Below are 17,368 nucleotides of genomic sequence, written 5' to 3'. Positions count from 1 at the left end.
TTTCCAAGATTCAGTCGGGTCCACTAAAAATCTCTAGTGTATCTGAAGTAATGAAAGAATCTAAACAGCCTGCCTCACAACTCCAAAAACAAAAGGGAGATACTCCAGCTTCAGCAACAGGTACTTAACATTTTGAACCATCTTTTTAAAATTATAGGTAAATCTCTTCACCAATTCTTTTCTTTTTGAGATGGAGTTTTGCTCTTGTTGCCCAGGCTGGAGTGCAATGGCACAATCTCGGCTTACCGCAGCCTCCACCTCCCAGGTTCAAGCGATTCTCCTGCCTCAGACTCTCAAGTAGCTGGGATTACAGGCATGTGCCAGCACGCCTGGCTAATTTTCTATTTTTAGTAGAGGCGGAGTTTCTCCATGTCGGTCAGGCTGGTGTCAAACTCCCGCTCTCAGGTGATCTGCCCGCCTCGGCCTCCCAAAGTGCTGGGATTACAGGCGTGAGCCACCATGCCCGGCCTCTTCACCAATTCTTTATCCTCTCTTCTTTCTTAATGATGAAAGTGCCTTGCTCTAGTCCCGGCAGATATTTTTTGACTTCAGAAACTACCAGTCACCCCACCCTAATTTACAGCACTTGCCTGTTGAACTCTAACCTGTTCAGTATACATTTGAACTTCTTATGTTTCTCCTTTGTTGCGTCTGTCCTTGATTAAATCACCTGACTTTCTTTAATTCAGCAGATATTTACTGTCTTTTCTGTGCTAGACATTCTTGTAAGCACTGGGGAAATAGCCATGAACAAAACAGTTAGAAAAATTTTTCAGCTAATATTTCTTGATTGGGTGAGGAGAGGGAATAAACAAGTAAAACGTATAGGATGTCAGACATTGTGGGAGGGAATACTGCAGTTTTAAATGGAATGTGTAAGGAATACCTTATGTGGAAGGGGTTATCTGAGCAAAGATTAGAAAGAGATAAGGGGGGTAAGTCATGTAAAAGAGTGATGGGGAAAAGCATCCCAGGCATCAGGATTAGCTGGTGTAGAGGCTTGACATATTCAAGCAAAGGGCAGATGAGGCTAGAGTGAATTGAGTAAGGGGAGAACAGGAGCAAATGAGGTCAGAGAGGGAGGAAAAAGTTTATTGTGGCAGTCCTTGGAAGCCATTGTAAGAATTTTATTTTAGGCCAGGTACATAGGCTCATGCCTGTAATCCCGCACTTTGGGAAGCCAAGGCAGGAGGATCACCTAAGCCCAGGAGTTTGAAAGTAGCCTGGGAAACTTAGCAAGATCCTGTTTCTATAAAAAATTAAAAATTAGCTGGGGATGATGGTGCATGCCTGTAGTCCCAGCACTCGGGAGGGAGGACCACTTGAGCCCAGGAGGTTGAGGCTGCAGTGAGCTGTGATTGCACCCCTACACTCCAGCCTGGGTGACAGGGCAAGACTCTGTCTCAAACAAAAAAAAAAATTGTTTCATATTCTGGGTGGGATGGGAAGAGAATGCTGAGCCAGGGGATTGATAATTGACTGTTACTTTAAAACCAAGGCCGGGCACAGTGGCTCACACCTGTAATCCCAGCACTTTGGGAGGCCGAGGAGGGAGGATCACTTGAGCCTAGGAGTTTGAGACCAGCCTGGGCAAGAGAGGGGAGACCCTGTCTCTACAAAAAAATTTAAAAATTAGCCAGGTATGATGGTACACACGTATAGTCCCAGCTATGTGCCAGAGGCTGAGGTGGGAGTATTGCTTGTTCCTGGGAGGTCGAGGTTGCAGTGAGCCATGATAGTGCCACTGTACTCCAGCCTGGGCAACAGAGTGAGACCTTGTCTCAAAAAAAAAAAAAAAAATACTACACACACAAAAGATTGATTGAGTGATTGATAGAGATGGGGTCTTGCTGTGTTGGCCAGGTTGGTCTTGGCCTCCCAAAGTGTGCAAAAAAAAAAAAAAATATATATATATATGTATTTTAACTCAGTTCTGTTCTTGATCACTGTGACCTTTCATCTTTTTGTTTAAAACTGTAATCTTTTTCCTGCTCACATGTCTTCCACTCTTCAAAGCAATTAAAAAATATTCTTTGTTTAGTTGCTTTCCTTTGTCTTCATCATTAACAGGCTTTTTCCTTTGTTACTCTTTTTCTGTGTTGTGTAAATGTCCCCTTCTTGTGTGTTAATATTATTATTAGAAACCTTGCCTGGAATAATGATGGTTAAAATGCAGGTGGATGGAGACAAGACTTCTTTCTTTTGTTCTTTCCCAACCATTGTCCATTTTGTGTGAGTTTATATATGCAGTGGACAGTGCCCCTGTTTCTGTGTTATTCAACCATGTGGCAGTACAAATATTGTGTCTTAAAGACACAGTGGGTGCTGGTGGTAGTAAATTTCTGTGTGTTTCTCTGTTAACCCAGGAAAGTATAAATAACATGAGTAACATACATTTATAGCACCTACAGAAGCGGCTCAAATTATTTCTGCAGCAGGTGATACCCTGTCGGTCCCAGCCCCTGCGGTTCAGCCTGAGGAATCTTTAAAAACTGATCACCCTGAAATTGGTGAAGGAAAACCCACACCTGCACTTTCAGGTAATTTATTTGTTCTTTTATATATGATATGCTCATCAGAACTATTTAATGCCTAGGCAACACGTAGACACTATGTATATATACATTTACACTGGGTTCAGGTCTTCAGAGTTTCTTAGGAAATTTTTAAAATTTAAATGTCCGAATGCATCTTTTTAAACAATAAGATTAAAGGCTGACTCCTATTTCTTCGTTTTGGAATCATTAAGAGTAATGATATGGTTTTAGAATTCTTACCACAAAAATGCCCTGCATTGATATAACTGGCCAGTACAAACGATGCTTTTTTTATATCCCTGTTAGCTATTAAAATTCTATGCTGAAATTTGATTTCCTCTTATTTACTTTTGCTGCAAGAAGAAGCATCCTCATCTTCTATAAGGGAGCGACCACCTGAAGAAGTTGCAGCTCGCCTTGCACAACAGGAAAAACAAGAACAAGTTAAAATTGAGTGTATGTAAACCAGACAGCTTCTTAAGGATTTTGGGTCATCTCCCAGTTGCTCTCTTCTTAAACTATCAGCACAAGTTTGTCATCTATCAGCTAGTTGTGGTTTCTTTTGTTGCTGCTGTTGTTTTTTAGTGGCATTGCTTTATTCATTACCTTCATTTCATCTAAACTTCTTTTACCTAAGTGACAAACGCTATTCTTAGTGTACACTTGGTGAAAACTCCAAATAATACTAAAGATTATGTTAGCGCTAAAGATTCTTTATACTCTGGGAAACAGAAATTGATTATTTATGTTTTAGCAGCTTGCCTAAAAGTCCTTTATTTTTTGAGACAGGCTCTTTTCTGTCACCCAGACTGGAGTGCGGTGGCACTGTCCACTGCAGCCTCAACCTCCCAGGCCAAAGCCAACCTCCCAGGCCAAAGCCATCCTCCCACCTCAGCCTCCTCTGTAGCTGGGACTACAGGCGTGTACCACCATACCCAGCTAATTTTTAAAAAATTTTTTATAGACACAGGCATCTCACTATGTTGCCTAGACTGGTTTCCTACTCCTGGGCTCAAGTGATCCTCCCACCTTGGACTCCAAAAGTGCTGGGATTACAGGCCTGAGCCCTTGCACCCAGCCCCAAGAGTCTTTTATTAATAATTGTTAATTTATGCTTATAAATAATTGTTTATTAATAATTGTAAATTTATTTGTTGGAGTCAGAATGGCTTACACTGCCTTATCATCTAGCCCCTGGACTCTAGTAGTGCTTTTATCTGACACTGGTGGGGCATGGAATGTTCTACACATCGCTGGTTTCCAGCTAACAAGCATATTCCTTTTTAAGTTTCAGTTTTCTGTTTTTTTTGTTTGTTTGTTTTTAAGAGATGGGCTCTTACTGTGTTGGTCAGGGTAGTGTTGGACTCTTAGCCTCAAGAAATCCTCCCACCTTGGCCTCCCAAAGTGCTGGGATTACAGGCATGAGCTACCACACCTGGCCAAGTTTTTTTTATCATTATTACTATTTTTGCTGTCCTCGGTAGGTCAGGATTCTTAAATTTTTCGATGGTTTAAAAAAGATAATAGATACTTATCAATTTATTTTTCTGTCTTAAAGCACATGTAACATAATTTTTTGTACTATGCTATAATATGTTGATGTCTCTGGAGGTCGTGGGATGTAGCTTTTTGCTGGACAGAGAGTTAAGTACTCATGGCAGCTGTTTATAGTTTTTTGATCTCCTCGTCATTTGTTTTGTTCCTGTTTCCCTTGTAATGTGCTTGTTCTGCCCTACCCTGAGGAACTAAGTATCTTAGAATAGCATAGGTGTCATTCTGTGCATATGGCATTAGTTTTGCTACTTGGATTTGGATTTTTGTTTTGATTTTTTGTATTCTTCTGATTGTGTTACAAATATTTGAGAATATTTAATAAATGACTTCTAACTAAGTGAAATATTTCTTTTTTCCTACTTCTTTTTTCTTTTAGTCCTATTTTTTCTTCACTTTTCACTTTTCTCTCTTTATCACTTGGGCACCTTGAAATTAAGTTATACATGTAAGATGGAGATGTCTGCTGTTCCAGCTGTTCTTTTCCTTGCCTGTTTCCTCTCATCTTTCATTTTGGGCAAAGTGAAAACTTTCAGAATTTTATCTGTCATCTCTTAATTCCCCCTCAAACTTGACTTTAAAAATGTACACACATGGGTTTGCATGTGAAATATTTATCAAGGATCAAAGGACAGTAACTAGACCTCTGAAGAGGGCTGGAAGCAGCAGATGCCTTCCAGCAGCCCACTTTCTGTGGCCTCCATAAAGTGGTTCACAACTACCTGTACTTGATGTCCACTGTTGACTCACGCATGTCATGGGATCCAAATACCACGGTTTCTCTCCCTTGCCCCTTTCTCTCTTTGTATCCCCTGCTCTCGTTTCACTTCTATCACTTCTGTCAATTTCTTTTTATTTTCTCCTTATTAGTTTTCTTCTTTTATCTTTCTTGCAGAGGTACCATTTGTAGTCCATCAGGTTCCATTTGTTCATTGCTAGTTTATGCTTCTTTTGCTCAAAATCATCTTTTTTTCTCTTGTCAAATACATTTTTAATTTTTTGTCATGTGGTATCATTTATTTAATTAATTTATTTGTTTTGAGACAGTCTCACTCTGTCACCCAGGCTGGAGTGCAGTGGTGCAATATCGGCTCACTACAATCTCCGACTCCCAGGTTCAAGTGATTTTCCTGCCTCAGCCTCCTGAGTACCTGGGACTATAGGCACCCGCCACCATGCCTGGATAATTTTTGTATTTTTAGTAGAGACAGGGTTTCACAATGTTGGCCAGCCTAGTCTCGAACTCCTGACCTCAGGTGATAGGCCTGCCTCGGCCTCCCAAAGTGCTGGGATTACAGGCATGAGCCACTGTGCCGGCCCATTTATTATTAAATTAGTATTCTTACTAGCCTTCTTTCTTCAGATGACCATTTATTTTTGCATTTTAGTAAATTATCTAAAATTGTTGTTTGCTTTACTTTTTGGTATTCCCGAAACAGCATATAGAAATGTGATCTTAATAGGTGGAAGCCTCTTGAACATTGGTGTCTGCTATTTCTTGAGTCCTTTTGTGGAAGAACACTGTCCATTTCAAGTTGCCTTTGGGTTTTGTTTTGTATTTTTTGACTTGTTTTCTTATTTGTCTTTTTCTTTCTCTTGTCTGTTTTCTTGTATCTTGTCAATATAAGTGTTTTGCTAGGAGTATTCCTTCTTGCTAAGGGGATGAAATGGGCACCTCTTTTTCCCTGTTATGATTGTTGTTTAAAATGAAGAAAGCTGATGGATTTGTTGAGTTTATAGCCACAATATGTAAAAGGGGCTATAGTGTCCTAAACCTTGTTTCTCCCATTTGAAATACATTACCCTTCTTTAAATAATTTTGAAAAAAAAAATAACAAAACACTTTTTATTTTGAAAAAGTTTAGATAATACAGAAAAGAAAAAGTAGGCTGGGCACAGTGGCTCATGCCTGTAATCCCAGCACTTTGAGAGGCTGAGGTGGGCGGATCACGAGGTCAGGAGATAGAGACCATCCTGGCTAACACGGTGAAACCCCGTCTGTACTAAAAATACAAAAAAATTAGCCAAGCGTGGTGGCAGGCACCTGTAGTCCCAGCTACTCAGGAGACTGAGGCAGGAGAATCGCCTGAACCCGGGAGGCGGAGGTTGCAGTGAACTGAGATGGTGCCACTGCACTCCAGCCTGGGCGATAGAGTGGGACTTCCTCTCAAAAAAAAAAAAAAAAAAAAAAAAAAAAAACGGGCACAGTGGCTCACGCCTGTAATCCCAGCACTTTGGGAGGCCAAGGAGGGCAGATCACGAGGTCAGTAGATCGAGACTATCCTGGCTAACATGGTGAAACCCTGTCTCTACTAAAAAATACAAAAAAATTAGCTGGGCGTGGTGGTAGGTGCCTGTAATCCCATCTACTCGGGAGGCCTCGAGGCAGGAGAATGGCGTGAACCCTGAAGGCGGAGCTTGCAGTGAGCCGAGATCGCGCCACTGCACTCCAGCCTGGGCGACAGAGCGAGACTCTGTCTCAAAAAAAAAAAAAAAGTGTAATAAAACTTCATAGATATCCAGATTAAATTATCAGTATTTTACCATACTTTTTTTTTTTTTTTTTTTTTTTTTTTGAGAGACTCTCGCTCTGTTGCCCGGGCTAGAGTGCAGTGGCGTGATCTCGGCTCACTGCAAGCTCCGCCTCCCGGGTTCAAGCGATTCTCCTGCCTCAGCCTCCCGAGTAGCTGGAACTACAGGCACCCGCCACTATGCCCGGCTAATTTTTGTATTTTTAGTAGAGACGGAGCTCATTGGTCAGGTTGGTCTCAAACTCCTGACCTTGTGATCCTCCCGCCTCGGCCTGCCAAAGTGCTGGGATTACAGGCGTGAGCCACCGCGCCCGGCCTTTACCATACTTTTAAGTAAAACTTTGATTCCCTAAATTTGAGTCTCATGTATTTTGTTCCTTTTTAAATTTTTTGGGAAATGCAATGGAAGACTAAATAGGAGAACAGCAAAAGTGTAAAGTCATTTATGGGGGTAGGGATTTGTTTTTTAACTGTTCATTTTTTTTTTTTTTTTTTTTTTTTTTTAAGCTCTAGCCAAGAGCTTAGAAGATGCTCTGAGGCAAACTGCAAGTGTCACTCTGCAGACTATTGCAGCTCAGAATGCTGCGGTCCAGGCTGTCAATGCACACTCCAACATATTGAAAGCCGCCATGGACAATTCTGAGGTGAGCCCAATGAATGATTAGAAGTGTTTTGGCTGTCATGACTTGGAGGACAAAAAGAAAAATCGAGGGTGGAGAGAAGTGTAATATTTAACAGACTGCTTTCTTTCATATGATATAGGCTTTCTCTCACTGGGGAAGATAGTCTGGAATAATTAATCTTTTTTTGTTATTGTTTTGAGATGGAGTCTTGCTCTGTCGCCCGGGCTGGAGTCCAGTGTTGCGATCTTGGCTCATTGCAACCTCCACCTCCCAGGTTCAAGCGATTCTCCTGGCTTAGCCTCCCAAGTAGCTGGGATTACAGGCTCCTGCCACCATGCCCGGCTAATTTTTGTACTTTTAGTAAAGACAGGGTTTGCCATTTTGGCCAGGCTGGACTGGAACTCTTGACCTCAAGTGATCCACCTGCTTCGGCCTCCCAAAATGTTGGGATTACAGGCATGAGCCACTGTGCTTGGCCTTAGAGTAATTATCTTTAAAAAACGAACTGAAAAAAGCCTTTAAATTTTTTAGAATGAATTTTATACATTGTGCTTTACTATATCTTACAACACTGATGCAGCACAAGAATTAGTTCAGATTTGCTTTCATATTTTAATAGTGCTTAAATATTTTTGTTGTTTGCTTTAAAATTGCTATTTCCATAGGTAAACTTTTTAAGATATTTTTCAAACTTGACACGCAGTTTTAAGAAATAATAGAGAGATCTCATGTTCCCTGAAACACCTGCTATTTTAAATGTTTATGATTATTTAATTTATGCTAAACACTTCAAAGAATGAAGTAGTAACATTGATTTTTCAAAATTTAATACTGGGACCTAATAAATTATTTTATAATTACATTAAGTTATTCAGTATGTATAAATGTATTTCTATTCCAAGTCATTTAAGGTGTAAATTAAAGTAAAATACATAAATTATTAATCTTAAGGATCAGTATCATACATGGTCAGTAAAGTTATTTTGCCATCATAACTGTAGTTTTAAAAAAAATTTTACACACACTTTACATTGTTTCAGTCATATGTACTTATATGACAAGAGTTTAATTAGACCTCTGATGTTAGTAGCAAGAAACTATAACCTTTGAAAATTTAAGGAAAATTCCATTTTATTCAAAGTCCAAGAAAAATACTTAAATATCAGAGTTCAGTCAGCAAAGTGGAAACCACCCAGGAAATTTAATTTGCTGGTTACCGATATGGGAAGGCTAGAAGTTGTGTGATGTAAGGGTATTGGGTTCAAACCCAAGTAGACCAGTATCCCTCAGAAGGACACAGATTAGAAGCTTTAAATGCCATGTTACTACTTGGGTATAAGGGTACACAAGTGGTATTTCATCTTCCCAGCGCACATAATGTGTAGCACATGGTGATTAGACAGTGTAAAATCTATTGCAGTCAAGATTTTATAATTCAGTGGTAGCAGTTAACAGATGAGAGTATTAGCTAATGTACAAAATAATTAGAAAAATGTATGAACACATTTTGAAATGTTAAGAATGAATTCCAGCTTTTGTTTTTTCTAGTACAAGAAGCTACAGGTGCACATGTAATTTCTAATATATACTGAATAACTTTCACAAATCTGTGTTTGTGAAGAGTTGGATTTGGTAATACCAGGATTTAGTTTGATTGTAGGGGAATCTGTGTCTTTTACAGGGTAGGTTTTCCTTGGACCTCTGTAAGCAGGAGTACCTTCAACAAGGGTGATAAATTTTGGCCCCCAGATATGTCATTGGCATTTACATGCTTTGTAATTCTATTTGGGTCAGTTCATGTGGCCCAAATCAGCATCCATTCTTTTTTTTTTTTTTTTTTTTTTGAGACAGAGTCTCGCTCTGTCACCAGGCTGGAGTGCAGTGGCGTGATCTCTGCTCACTGCAACCTCTGCCTCCCAGGTTCAAGCAATTCTCCTGCCTTAGCCTCTCAAGTAGCTGAAATTACAGGTGCCCACCACCACACCTGGCTAATTTTTGTATTTTTTGTACAGAGAGGGTTTAACTATGTTGGCCAGGCTGGTCTCAAACTCATGACCTCAAGTGGTCTACCTGCCTCCACCTCCCAAAAGTGCTGGGATTATAGGCGTAAGCCACCATGCCTGGCCCCAAATCAGTATACATTCTTGATGTATTTTATTTTCAAGATGACTAAAGTGGGCCAGGCGCGGTGGCTCATGCCTATAATCCCAGCACTGTAGGAGGCTGAGGTTGGTGGATCATTTGAAGTCAGGAGTTCAAGACCAGCCTGACCAACATGGAGAAACCCCGTTTCTACTAAAAATATAAAACTAGCTGGGCATGGTGGCCCATGCCTGTAATCCCAGCTACTCGGGAGACTGACGCAGGAGAATCGCATGAACCTGGGAGGTGGAGGTTGTGGTGAGCCAAGATCGAGCCATTGCCTCCAGCCTGGGCAACAAGAATGAAACTCCATCTCAAAAAAAAAAAAAAAAAAAGACTAAAGTGGGAATTCACTGAAACATCAACTTCATTTTTCACATCATAAGATATACTTCGCAAAATTTTACGTAGAATATTCTTTTTTTTTTTTTTTTTTTTTTTTTTTTGGAGATGGAGTCTTGCTTTGTTGCCCAGGCTGGAGTGCAATAGCGTGATCTCGGCTCACTGCAACCTCTGCCTCCCAGGCTCGAGCGATTCTCCTACCTCAGCCTCCCGAGTAGCTGGGATTACAGGCGCCCATCACCACACCCATCTTAGTAGAGACAGGGTTTCACCATATTGGCCAGGCTGGTCTTGAACTCCTGACCTCAGGTGATCTGCTCACCTCAGCCTCCCCAATTGCTGGGATTACAGTTGTGAGCCACTGCACCCGGCTACATAGAACATTTAAAAAGCGATACATGAAGAAAATTACAAATATTTCTTCTAAATGTATGGACTCTTAACCTGGAGTTAAGTCTGTAGATAGAATTCAGGGGCTCATTGAACTTGAAGGAGGGAAACATCTTTATTTTCCCTAGCCTCAAGTTGAAATTTAAAACCATTTTCTTCAACTATGAATATTGGCAACAAACCACAGTAATTTTAGCAGTATTGTGACCATGTCACCAATAGCACAGATGTTTTCAGATCACATTATAGTTACTTGCAGATCTCTTGAATGTTATGTATGCTCATCACTACTTCTAAATAGGGTATTTATTAGTTCTCCACTAGATCTTGTTTATTATTTCACATAATTTTTTTTGTTTTTGAGACAAGAGTCTTGCTGTATCACCCAGGCTGGAGTGTAGTGCTGTGATTACAGCTCACTGTGGCCTCATCCCAGGCTCAAATGATCCTCCCACATCAGCCCCTCAAGTAGCTGGGACCACAGGCATGAGCCACTATGCCTGGCTATTTTTTTTATTTTGTTGAAATGGGGTCTCACTATGTTGTTCAGGCTGGTCTCAAACAACTGGGCTTAAGTGATCCTGCTACAGTGCTGGGATTACAGGCATGAGCCACTGCACCCTGTCTAGGCCCTGAGTGTTCTGGGTACCTTGCACCCCCTCATAGTGTGAGACTCTTGCTGCACTTAGTGGTATTAGAGTGTTAGAGGGTTTTCTTCCTAAGATTATATATTCCCTAAATATGAGCCAGCTCTGCTCAAAAAAGTGGCAATCATTTCCATAGCTGGAGAAAAAGATGTTGGTTCTGCCTAAGTTTTCAAGGAAAACTTTTTTGAGAAGTAGTCTTTCTCTGTCGTCAGGCTGGAGTGCAGTGGCGTGATCTCAGCTCACTGCAACCTCCACCTCCTGTATTCAAGCAATTCTCCTGCCTCAGCCTCCCAAGTAGCTGAGATTACAGGCACCCACCACCACGCCCAGCTAATTTTTGTATTTTTAATAGAGACGGGGTTTCACCATGTTGGCCAGGATGGTCTTGATCTCTTGACCTCGTGATCCGCCCATCTCAGCCTCCCAAAGTGCTGGGATTATAGGCATGAGCCACTGCACCCGGCCAAAACTTTTTTTGTTTTTTAATACACAATTCACATACCATAAGAGTCACCTCAAGGGAGGTTTTTGACAATAGTTGACTTATATGTAACAAATTAAGAAGAGTAATTCTTTAGGGTAACATTTAGGAGGAATAAGGACCCTACAAATATGTAAACCTCCTGTTTATCCTTAAACTCTGATTTTGGTTTGTACATCCTTTTGAGAATCTCAAAAAAAAAAAAACTCTCCTTAGAAAATGCTTATATGGCCGGGCAGTGGCTCATGCCTGTAATCCCAGCACTTTGAGGGGCCGACGTGGGCAGATCATAAGCCTTAAATTAAGAACATAAGCCTTAAATTAAGAGTTCTTACTCTGGAGAAACATTGCATATAAATTTTTACCTTTGAATTTAATGTCACATATTTCTGTGTTCAATCTTGTTGGCCTATCATATGACAATAATAGCAGTTATTTATTATATAATTAAAATTTTTTGTTTAGATTGCAGGCGAGAAGAAATCTGCTCAGTGGCGCACAGTGGAGGGTGCATTGAAGGAACGCAGAAAGGCAGTAGATGAAGCTGCCGATGCCCTTCTCAAAGCCAAGTAATTACTCATGGACTTTAACAAGTAATTAGGGCCTCCTGGTGGCTTTCTTTGGGCTGGGTGTTCTTTGTACTGTCTGTATAGAATAAAGAGGAGGTAGAGAAACCCTTCTCTCACTTTTCCACCTGTGCTTGTTCTGAATTGGCATTAGGAATTTGTACAGGCCGGGCACGGTGGCTCACACCTGTAATCCCAGCACTTTGGGAGGCTGAGGCGGGCGGATCACGAGGTCAAGAAATCGAAACCATCCTGGCCAACATGGTGAAACCCTGTCCCTATTAAAAATACAAAAAAATTAGCTGGGCGTGGTGGCGGGCGCCTGCAGTCCCAGCTACTCGGGAGGCTGAGGCAGGAGAATCGCTTCAACCCAGGAGGCGGAGGTTGCAGTGAGCCGAGATCATGTCATTGCACCCCAGCCTGGGTGACAGAGCGAGACACCGTCTCAAAAAAAAAAAAAAAAAAAAAGGAATTTGTACAAAGGTGTAAAAAGAGAGCAGGAATAAAATATAATTAGTCTAGGCTGAGTACAGTGGCTCACACCTGTAATCCCAGTACTTTGGGAGGCCTAGGAGGCAGATCACCTGAGACCAAGAGTTTGAGCCATCCTGGCCAACATGGTGAGACCCTGTCTCTACTAAAAATGAAAATGTTAGCCAGGCGTGGTGGCGTGCGCCTGTAGTCCCAGCGACTCAGGAGGCTGAGATAGGAGAATCACCTGAACCCCGGAGGCGGAGGTTGCAGTGAGCTGAGATTGTGCCACTGCACTCCAGCCTGAGCCTGGGCGACAGAGCGAGACTCCATCTCAAAATGTATATATATATAAAATTAGGCCAGAATAAATTTGACAGAAACTTATATAAAGGATTTTTTTTATTTTTTTATTCATGGTCTTGCTCTGTCGCCCATGCCGTAGTGCAGGGGCATGATCAGGGCTCACTATAGCCTCAACCTCCCGGGCTCAAGCCATCCTCCTGCCTCAGCCCCCTGAGTAGCTGGGACTGGCATGAGCCACCACACCCAGACATATAAAGGATCTTATATAAAAGTCAGTTTTGCTTTGGATTATTGCTTAGATGATGTATCTCTACAGATGTACTGAGATTCTGCTGTAGTTTTAAGATTTTACTGGGACAGTTTGGGCAGTTTATCAGAATGTAGAAAGTATGTCACAATGTTTGCCTTAACCAAAATAGTGAGTATGTAATAGGTATGCCACGTTGACCTTGATTCCTGGAAGTTGGCTAAAACTAGGATTGAGCAAGCATACCCAGATATAAGATCAACCTCTGTTGATGGAAACCTACATTTGACTAAAGATCTTCATCAGCAGTATGGAATAGTTATTTGTCACTCAAAATTTTGCTGTCTTTTTTAAGAAAATATTTATTATTAGTAGAGAAGGAAGTCTTCTGATAAAACTAGCATATCTTTTAGGAGATTTAAGGCATTATGCTCATATCACTTTGAGTTCTGTGTTTTATGGTGGGTAGACCACAGTCTGTCTGACTTATGAAACATTCTGAATCGTGAGGGCTCCCTGAGACCCAGTTAAGTATTTGCCCAGTGAGGTTTTTGCCTTCTCCTGTGCCTTTGCCTTCCTTAGCTCTCTCTCATTGGTTGGTGAGTCAGGTTGATCCTTGCAAGAGCTGCTCTTTATTGTGTGCTCATGATTTGGCCAGGCACTAAGTACTTCTCATGAATTACTTCTGTTCCTTACACGAAAGCATGTAGGAAATGAGAGGCTGATATGGGAGCTGAATCTGGGGCTGTCTTACTCTGAAGTCTGGGTCACTCCATATACCATGCTACCTCTCTGGTTCACTCTAGTAAATCTAGCTTCTAACCAAGGTGTTTTCAGTTGTTGATGAGAAAAGCCTCTCTGTTTATTGACTCCAGAAAAGCACTGATGCGTGTCCAAAGGTAGTGAGTTAGCTCAGTTGATTGTTCACAGTCAGTTACGGATCGAACTCTCTCGTTCTAGTCTTTCCTCCCTTCTTACTATTGCACTTGACTAGTCTTTAAAAAAAGAAAAAAAAAGAACAATTACATTTCTTTCATTGACTTTTCTTTTAGTTTTTTTTAAATAAAATAGAGACATGGTTTCCCTATGTTGCCCAGGCTGGTCTTGAACTCCTGGGCTCAAGTGATCCTCCTGCCTTGGCCTCCAAAGTGCTGGGATTACAGGTATCAGCCACTGCTCCCAGCCTCTTTCATAGACTTTGAACAATTATATACTGTACTGACATCAAAACTTTTTAATACAGTTGACAAGAAGTTATATTAAATCTTTGTTTTGTTGGTTTCCAGAGAAGAGTTAGAGAAGATGAAAAGTGTGATTGAAAATGCCAAGAAAAAAGAGGTTGCTGGGGCCAAGCCTCATATAACTGCTGCAGAGGGTAAACTTCACAACATGATAGTTGATCTGGATAATGTGGTCAAAAAGGTATGTTTCCTAAGTCTTATAATATTTTATATTTTAAAATATAATCTCTTAAAGGATTTTAAGGATTTAGGAAAACAGCAAATTCCTACCATCTCCCCCTCTTTTCTCCTGCAAAGTATATTAGTTGTTACTGTTTTAAAAAATTTGCCTTGGCTGCGTGTAGTGGTTCACACCTGTAATACACATACGATTTATGAGAGAGAATAATGTGGAGAAATACAAAGTTCAGTCTGGGAGCAGTGACTTTTGTTTAGACACTGGATAGCTACCATCGAGCAAAGAGGGCATCGTGGACAGTTTATCCTTGAGAAGGATAAACCAGAGCCACGTTGGCACTGCTCCCCTCACTTTGGCAGGCCAAGGTGGGCAGATAACTTGAGCCCAGGAGTTTGAGACCAGCCTGGGCAACATGGTGAAACTCCGTTTCTACAAAAAATGCAAAAATTAAGTGGACATGGTGGTGTGCGCCTGTAGTCCTAGCTACTCAGGAGACTGAGGTGAGAGGATGGCTTGGGCCTTTGAGGTTGAGGCTGCAGTGAGCTGAGATGGTGCCACTGCACTCCATCCTGGGTGACAGAGTGAGACCTTGTCAAAAAAAAAAAAAAAAAATTTGTTTTTTTGCCTTGGACACCAACCAAGTGGATTGTTCCGTATTGTTGATACTTTCTATAATAGGTAACATTTTTGGTTATGATTATTGTCACTTATGAAAATGTCCATTTTGTAGCAGATCTTCTGCCTGCACTTATATCATCTATATGGAGGGAGGGGGCATAGTAAGATGGGAAAGGGCCTGTCCATGGTATTTGAATAGGAATTAGAAGGAAACAAATAAGGCTTATGTTCTGTTTCTGAGCTTCAGATTTCCTTACACATTTCCAACAAAATGTAAACAAATGAAGGAATACTACTTCTGTTTCTTGGAATGTTTATGGTACTTTTTGTTCAATTTAATCACATACCCTGTGTATTTGCTCAGGTCCAAGCAGCTCAGTCTGAGGCTAAGGTTGTATCTCAGTATCATGAGCTGGTGGTCCAAGCTCGGGATGACTTTAAACGAGAGCTGGACAGTATTACTCCAGAAGTCCTTCCTGGGTGGAAAGGAATGAGTGAGTACAACTGAAGTAATGTTTTTTTTCGATGTTTTAACCACTAATCAATGAATCTAAACTTGCTTAATCTCCATTGTAGTCCAAATCCCTCTGGCATGCATGCATATCTCTTTTTGTGTACAGTACACTGTTACAGCGTTTTATTTTAACCACAATCATTACAGATGACACAGCCGCAACAATACTCTTGTAGTTTTAGCTGTGGTGAACATGAGTTCCAGCTAGTGTTTAATTCCATAATCCGTGATTGGTTCTGTTCTGATCTGCTACTCAAAAAAAAAAAAAAAAGTTTGGAATTTGAGTGAACAAAAGTGACATTATAACCTTGATGCTACTGAAATATTATTTTATATGTATAAGTATTAAAAAACCTTATTACTTTAAAAGTATTTGTAGTGAATTATTTAAAGCACACTTTATGTCTGCTCTGTGACAAAACAACACTTTGTTGAGAATTTACCTAGGGACCCTGCATTGAGAAGGAACCAGCTGTCTGGCTATCCACTTCCTCAAGCTGAGACTACAGAGAACTTTGATGCTGAAGTCGTTACATGGTGTAACTATAGTCACATTTCCCTGAAGTTCCGTGACAGTACTAAGAATCACAGAGATCACCTGTCTCAGCAAAATTAAAATACCGTTTATTTTTAGTTTTAGTTTTTTTTTGTTGTTGCCCAGGCTGGAGTGTAGTCCTCCACCTCCCAGGTTCAAGCGATCCTCCTGCCTCAGCTTCCCAAATAGCTGGGATTACAAGCACACGACACCACACCAGGCTAATTTTTTGTACCTTTTTTTTTCTTTTTCTTTTTCTTTTTTGAGACAGAGTTTTACTCTTGTTGCCCAGGCCGGAGTGCAATGGCACGATCTTGGCTCACTGCAACCTCCGCTTCCCAGGTTCAAGCAATTCTCCTGCCTCAGCCTCCTGAGCAGCTGGGATTACAGGTGTGAGCCATTGCGCCCAACCAATTTTTTTGTACTTTTAGTAGAGACAGGGTTTCGCCATTTTGGCCAGGCTGGTTTTGAACCCCTGACCTCAAGTGATTCGCCCACCTTGGCCTCTCAAAATGCTGGGATTACAGGTGTGAGCCACCACACCTGGCTTAAAACACTGTTTAAATGCTAGCATTTGTTAGAAAGCAGACTTCTCATGTTGTAGGCCTCTCCGGGCCGAAGGTGTCAGGGTTGCATCACAGAACCACGGCGGGTCTAAGGAGTGAAGGTAATAAACACCAGTGCAGGGATTTATAATCATTCTGCATGATGGCCACCCAGGGAGACTGAATGTCAAGAAGTGGAGTTAAGGCTGTCAAAAGATAACTGAGACATTGAGCTCTTTGAATGCAGTTGACTCAGGAGGCAGATATCAGTTAGACTGTTGTCAAATAAAAAAGTGACAGTACGATTTATGAGAGAGAATAATGTGGAGAAATACAAAGTTCAGTCTGGGACCAGTGACTTTTGTTTAGACACTGGATAGCTACCATCGAGCAAAGAGGGCATCGTGGACAGTTTATCCTTGAGAAGGATAAACCAGAGCCACGTTGGCACTGCTTCCCTCATCAGAATTTCTCAAGGGGTTGTCTGTGCTTCATTGAGGTTACAATTGAAACAGATGTGAGCACCTCAGAGACCTTCCCTGATTATATTCCTCCACAAACCACTGTACCATATTACCTTATTTTATCTTCTTGAAATTCTTATTCATTGGCTTGTTTGTTGTCTCTTTGCATTAGATATATGTAAGCTCCTTGGCATAAATTTGACATTGGTAGGTAGTAGGGAGTCTCCAGTGGCTCAAATAAAATGAAATTAGGTTGACAGGGCAGGACAAATTTTATTTGTGGAGAGTTAGATACGAGCATCAACCCTAAGAATTTGCATTCTGTCTTTGGTCTTCCCAGTAGACTAAATCCTACTAATTTTTCCAAGCCAGCTCTCACGTTTTTAACTTGCTTTTTTCTGCTTTTGAAAGTGCCTATCTCAAAACTTTTTTTTTTTTT

The 17,368-nt window shown here is 41.0% G+C and overlaps 1 protein-coding gene across 6 annotated transcripts in view; it reads left to right on the top strand.

Annotated features, from left to right (window-relative positions):
• Positions 1-17,368, top strand: part of IMMT (inner membrane mitochondrial protein) — a 53,631-nt gene that overhangs the window by 23,485 nt on the left and 12,778 nt on the right. Inside the window, exons 4-10 of one of the 6 annotated variants that reach the window (XM_030827541.1) lie at positions 9-120; positions 2,439-2,540; positions 2,901-2,993; positions 7,127-7,263; positions 11,710-11,813; positions 14,121-14,256; positions 15,236-15,365. In XM_030827541.1, coding sequence (XP_030683401.1) covers positions 9-120; positions 2,439-2,540; positions 2,901-2,993; positions 7,127-7,263; positions 11,710-11,813; positions 14,121-14,256; positions 15,236-15,365 — 814 coding nt within the window. Of the gene's footprint in view, positions 1-8; positions 121-2,402; positions 2,541-2,897; positions 2,994-7,126; positions 7,264-11,709; positions 11,814-14,120; positions 14,257-15,235; positions 15,366-17,368 lie in introns of all 6 variants that reach the window. The other 5 variants (XM_012502648.2, XM_012502647.2, XM_003268767.4 and 2 more) reach the window with 5 other exon arrangements.

Source organism: Nomascus leucogenys, chromosome 14 (genome assembly GCF_006542625.1).
Source record: "Nomascus leucogenys isolate Asia chromosome 14, Asia_NLE_v1, whole genome shotgun sequence".
NCBI lineage: Eukaryota > Metazoa > Chordata > Mammalia > Primates > Hylobatidae > Nomascus > Nomascus leucogenys.
This window is presented reverse-complemented; position numbering and strand designations above follow the sequence as displayed.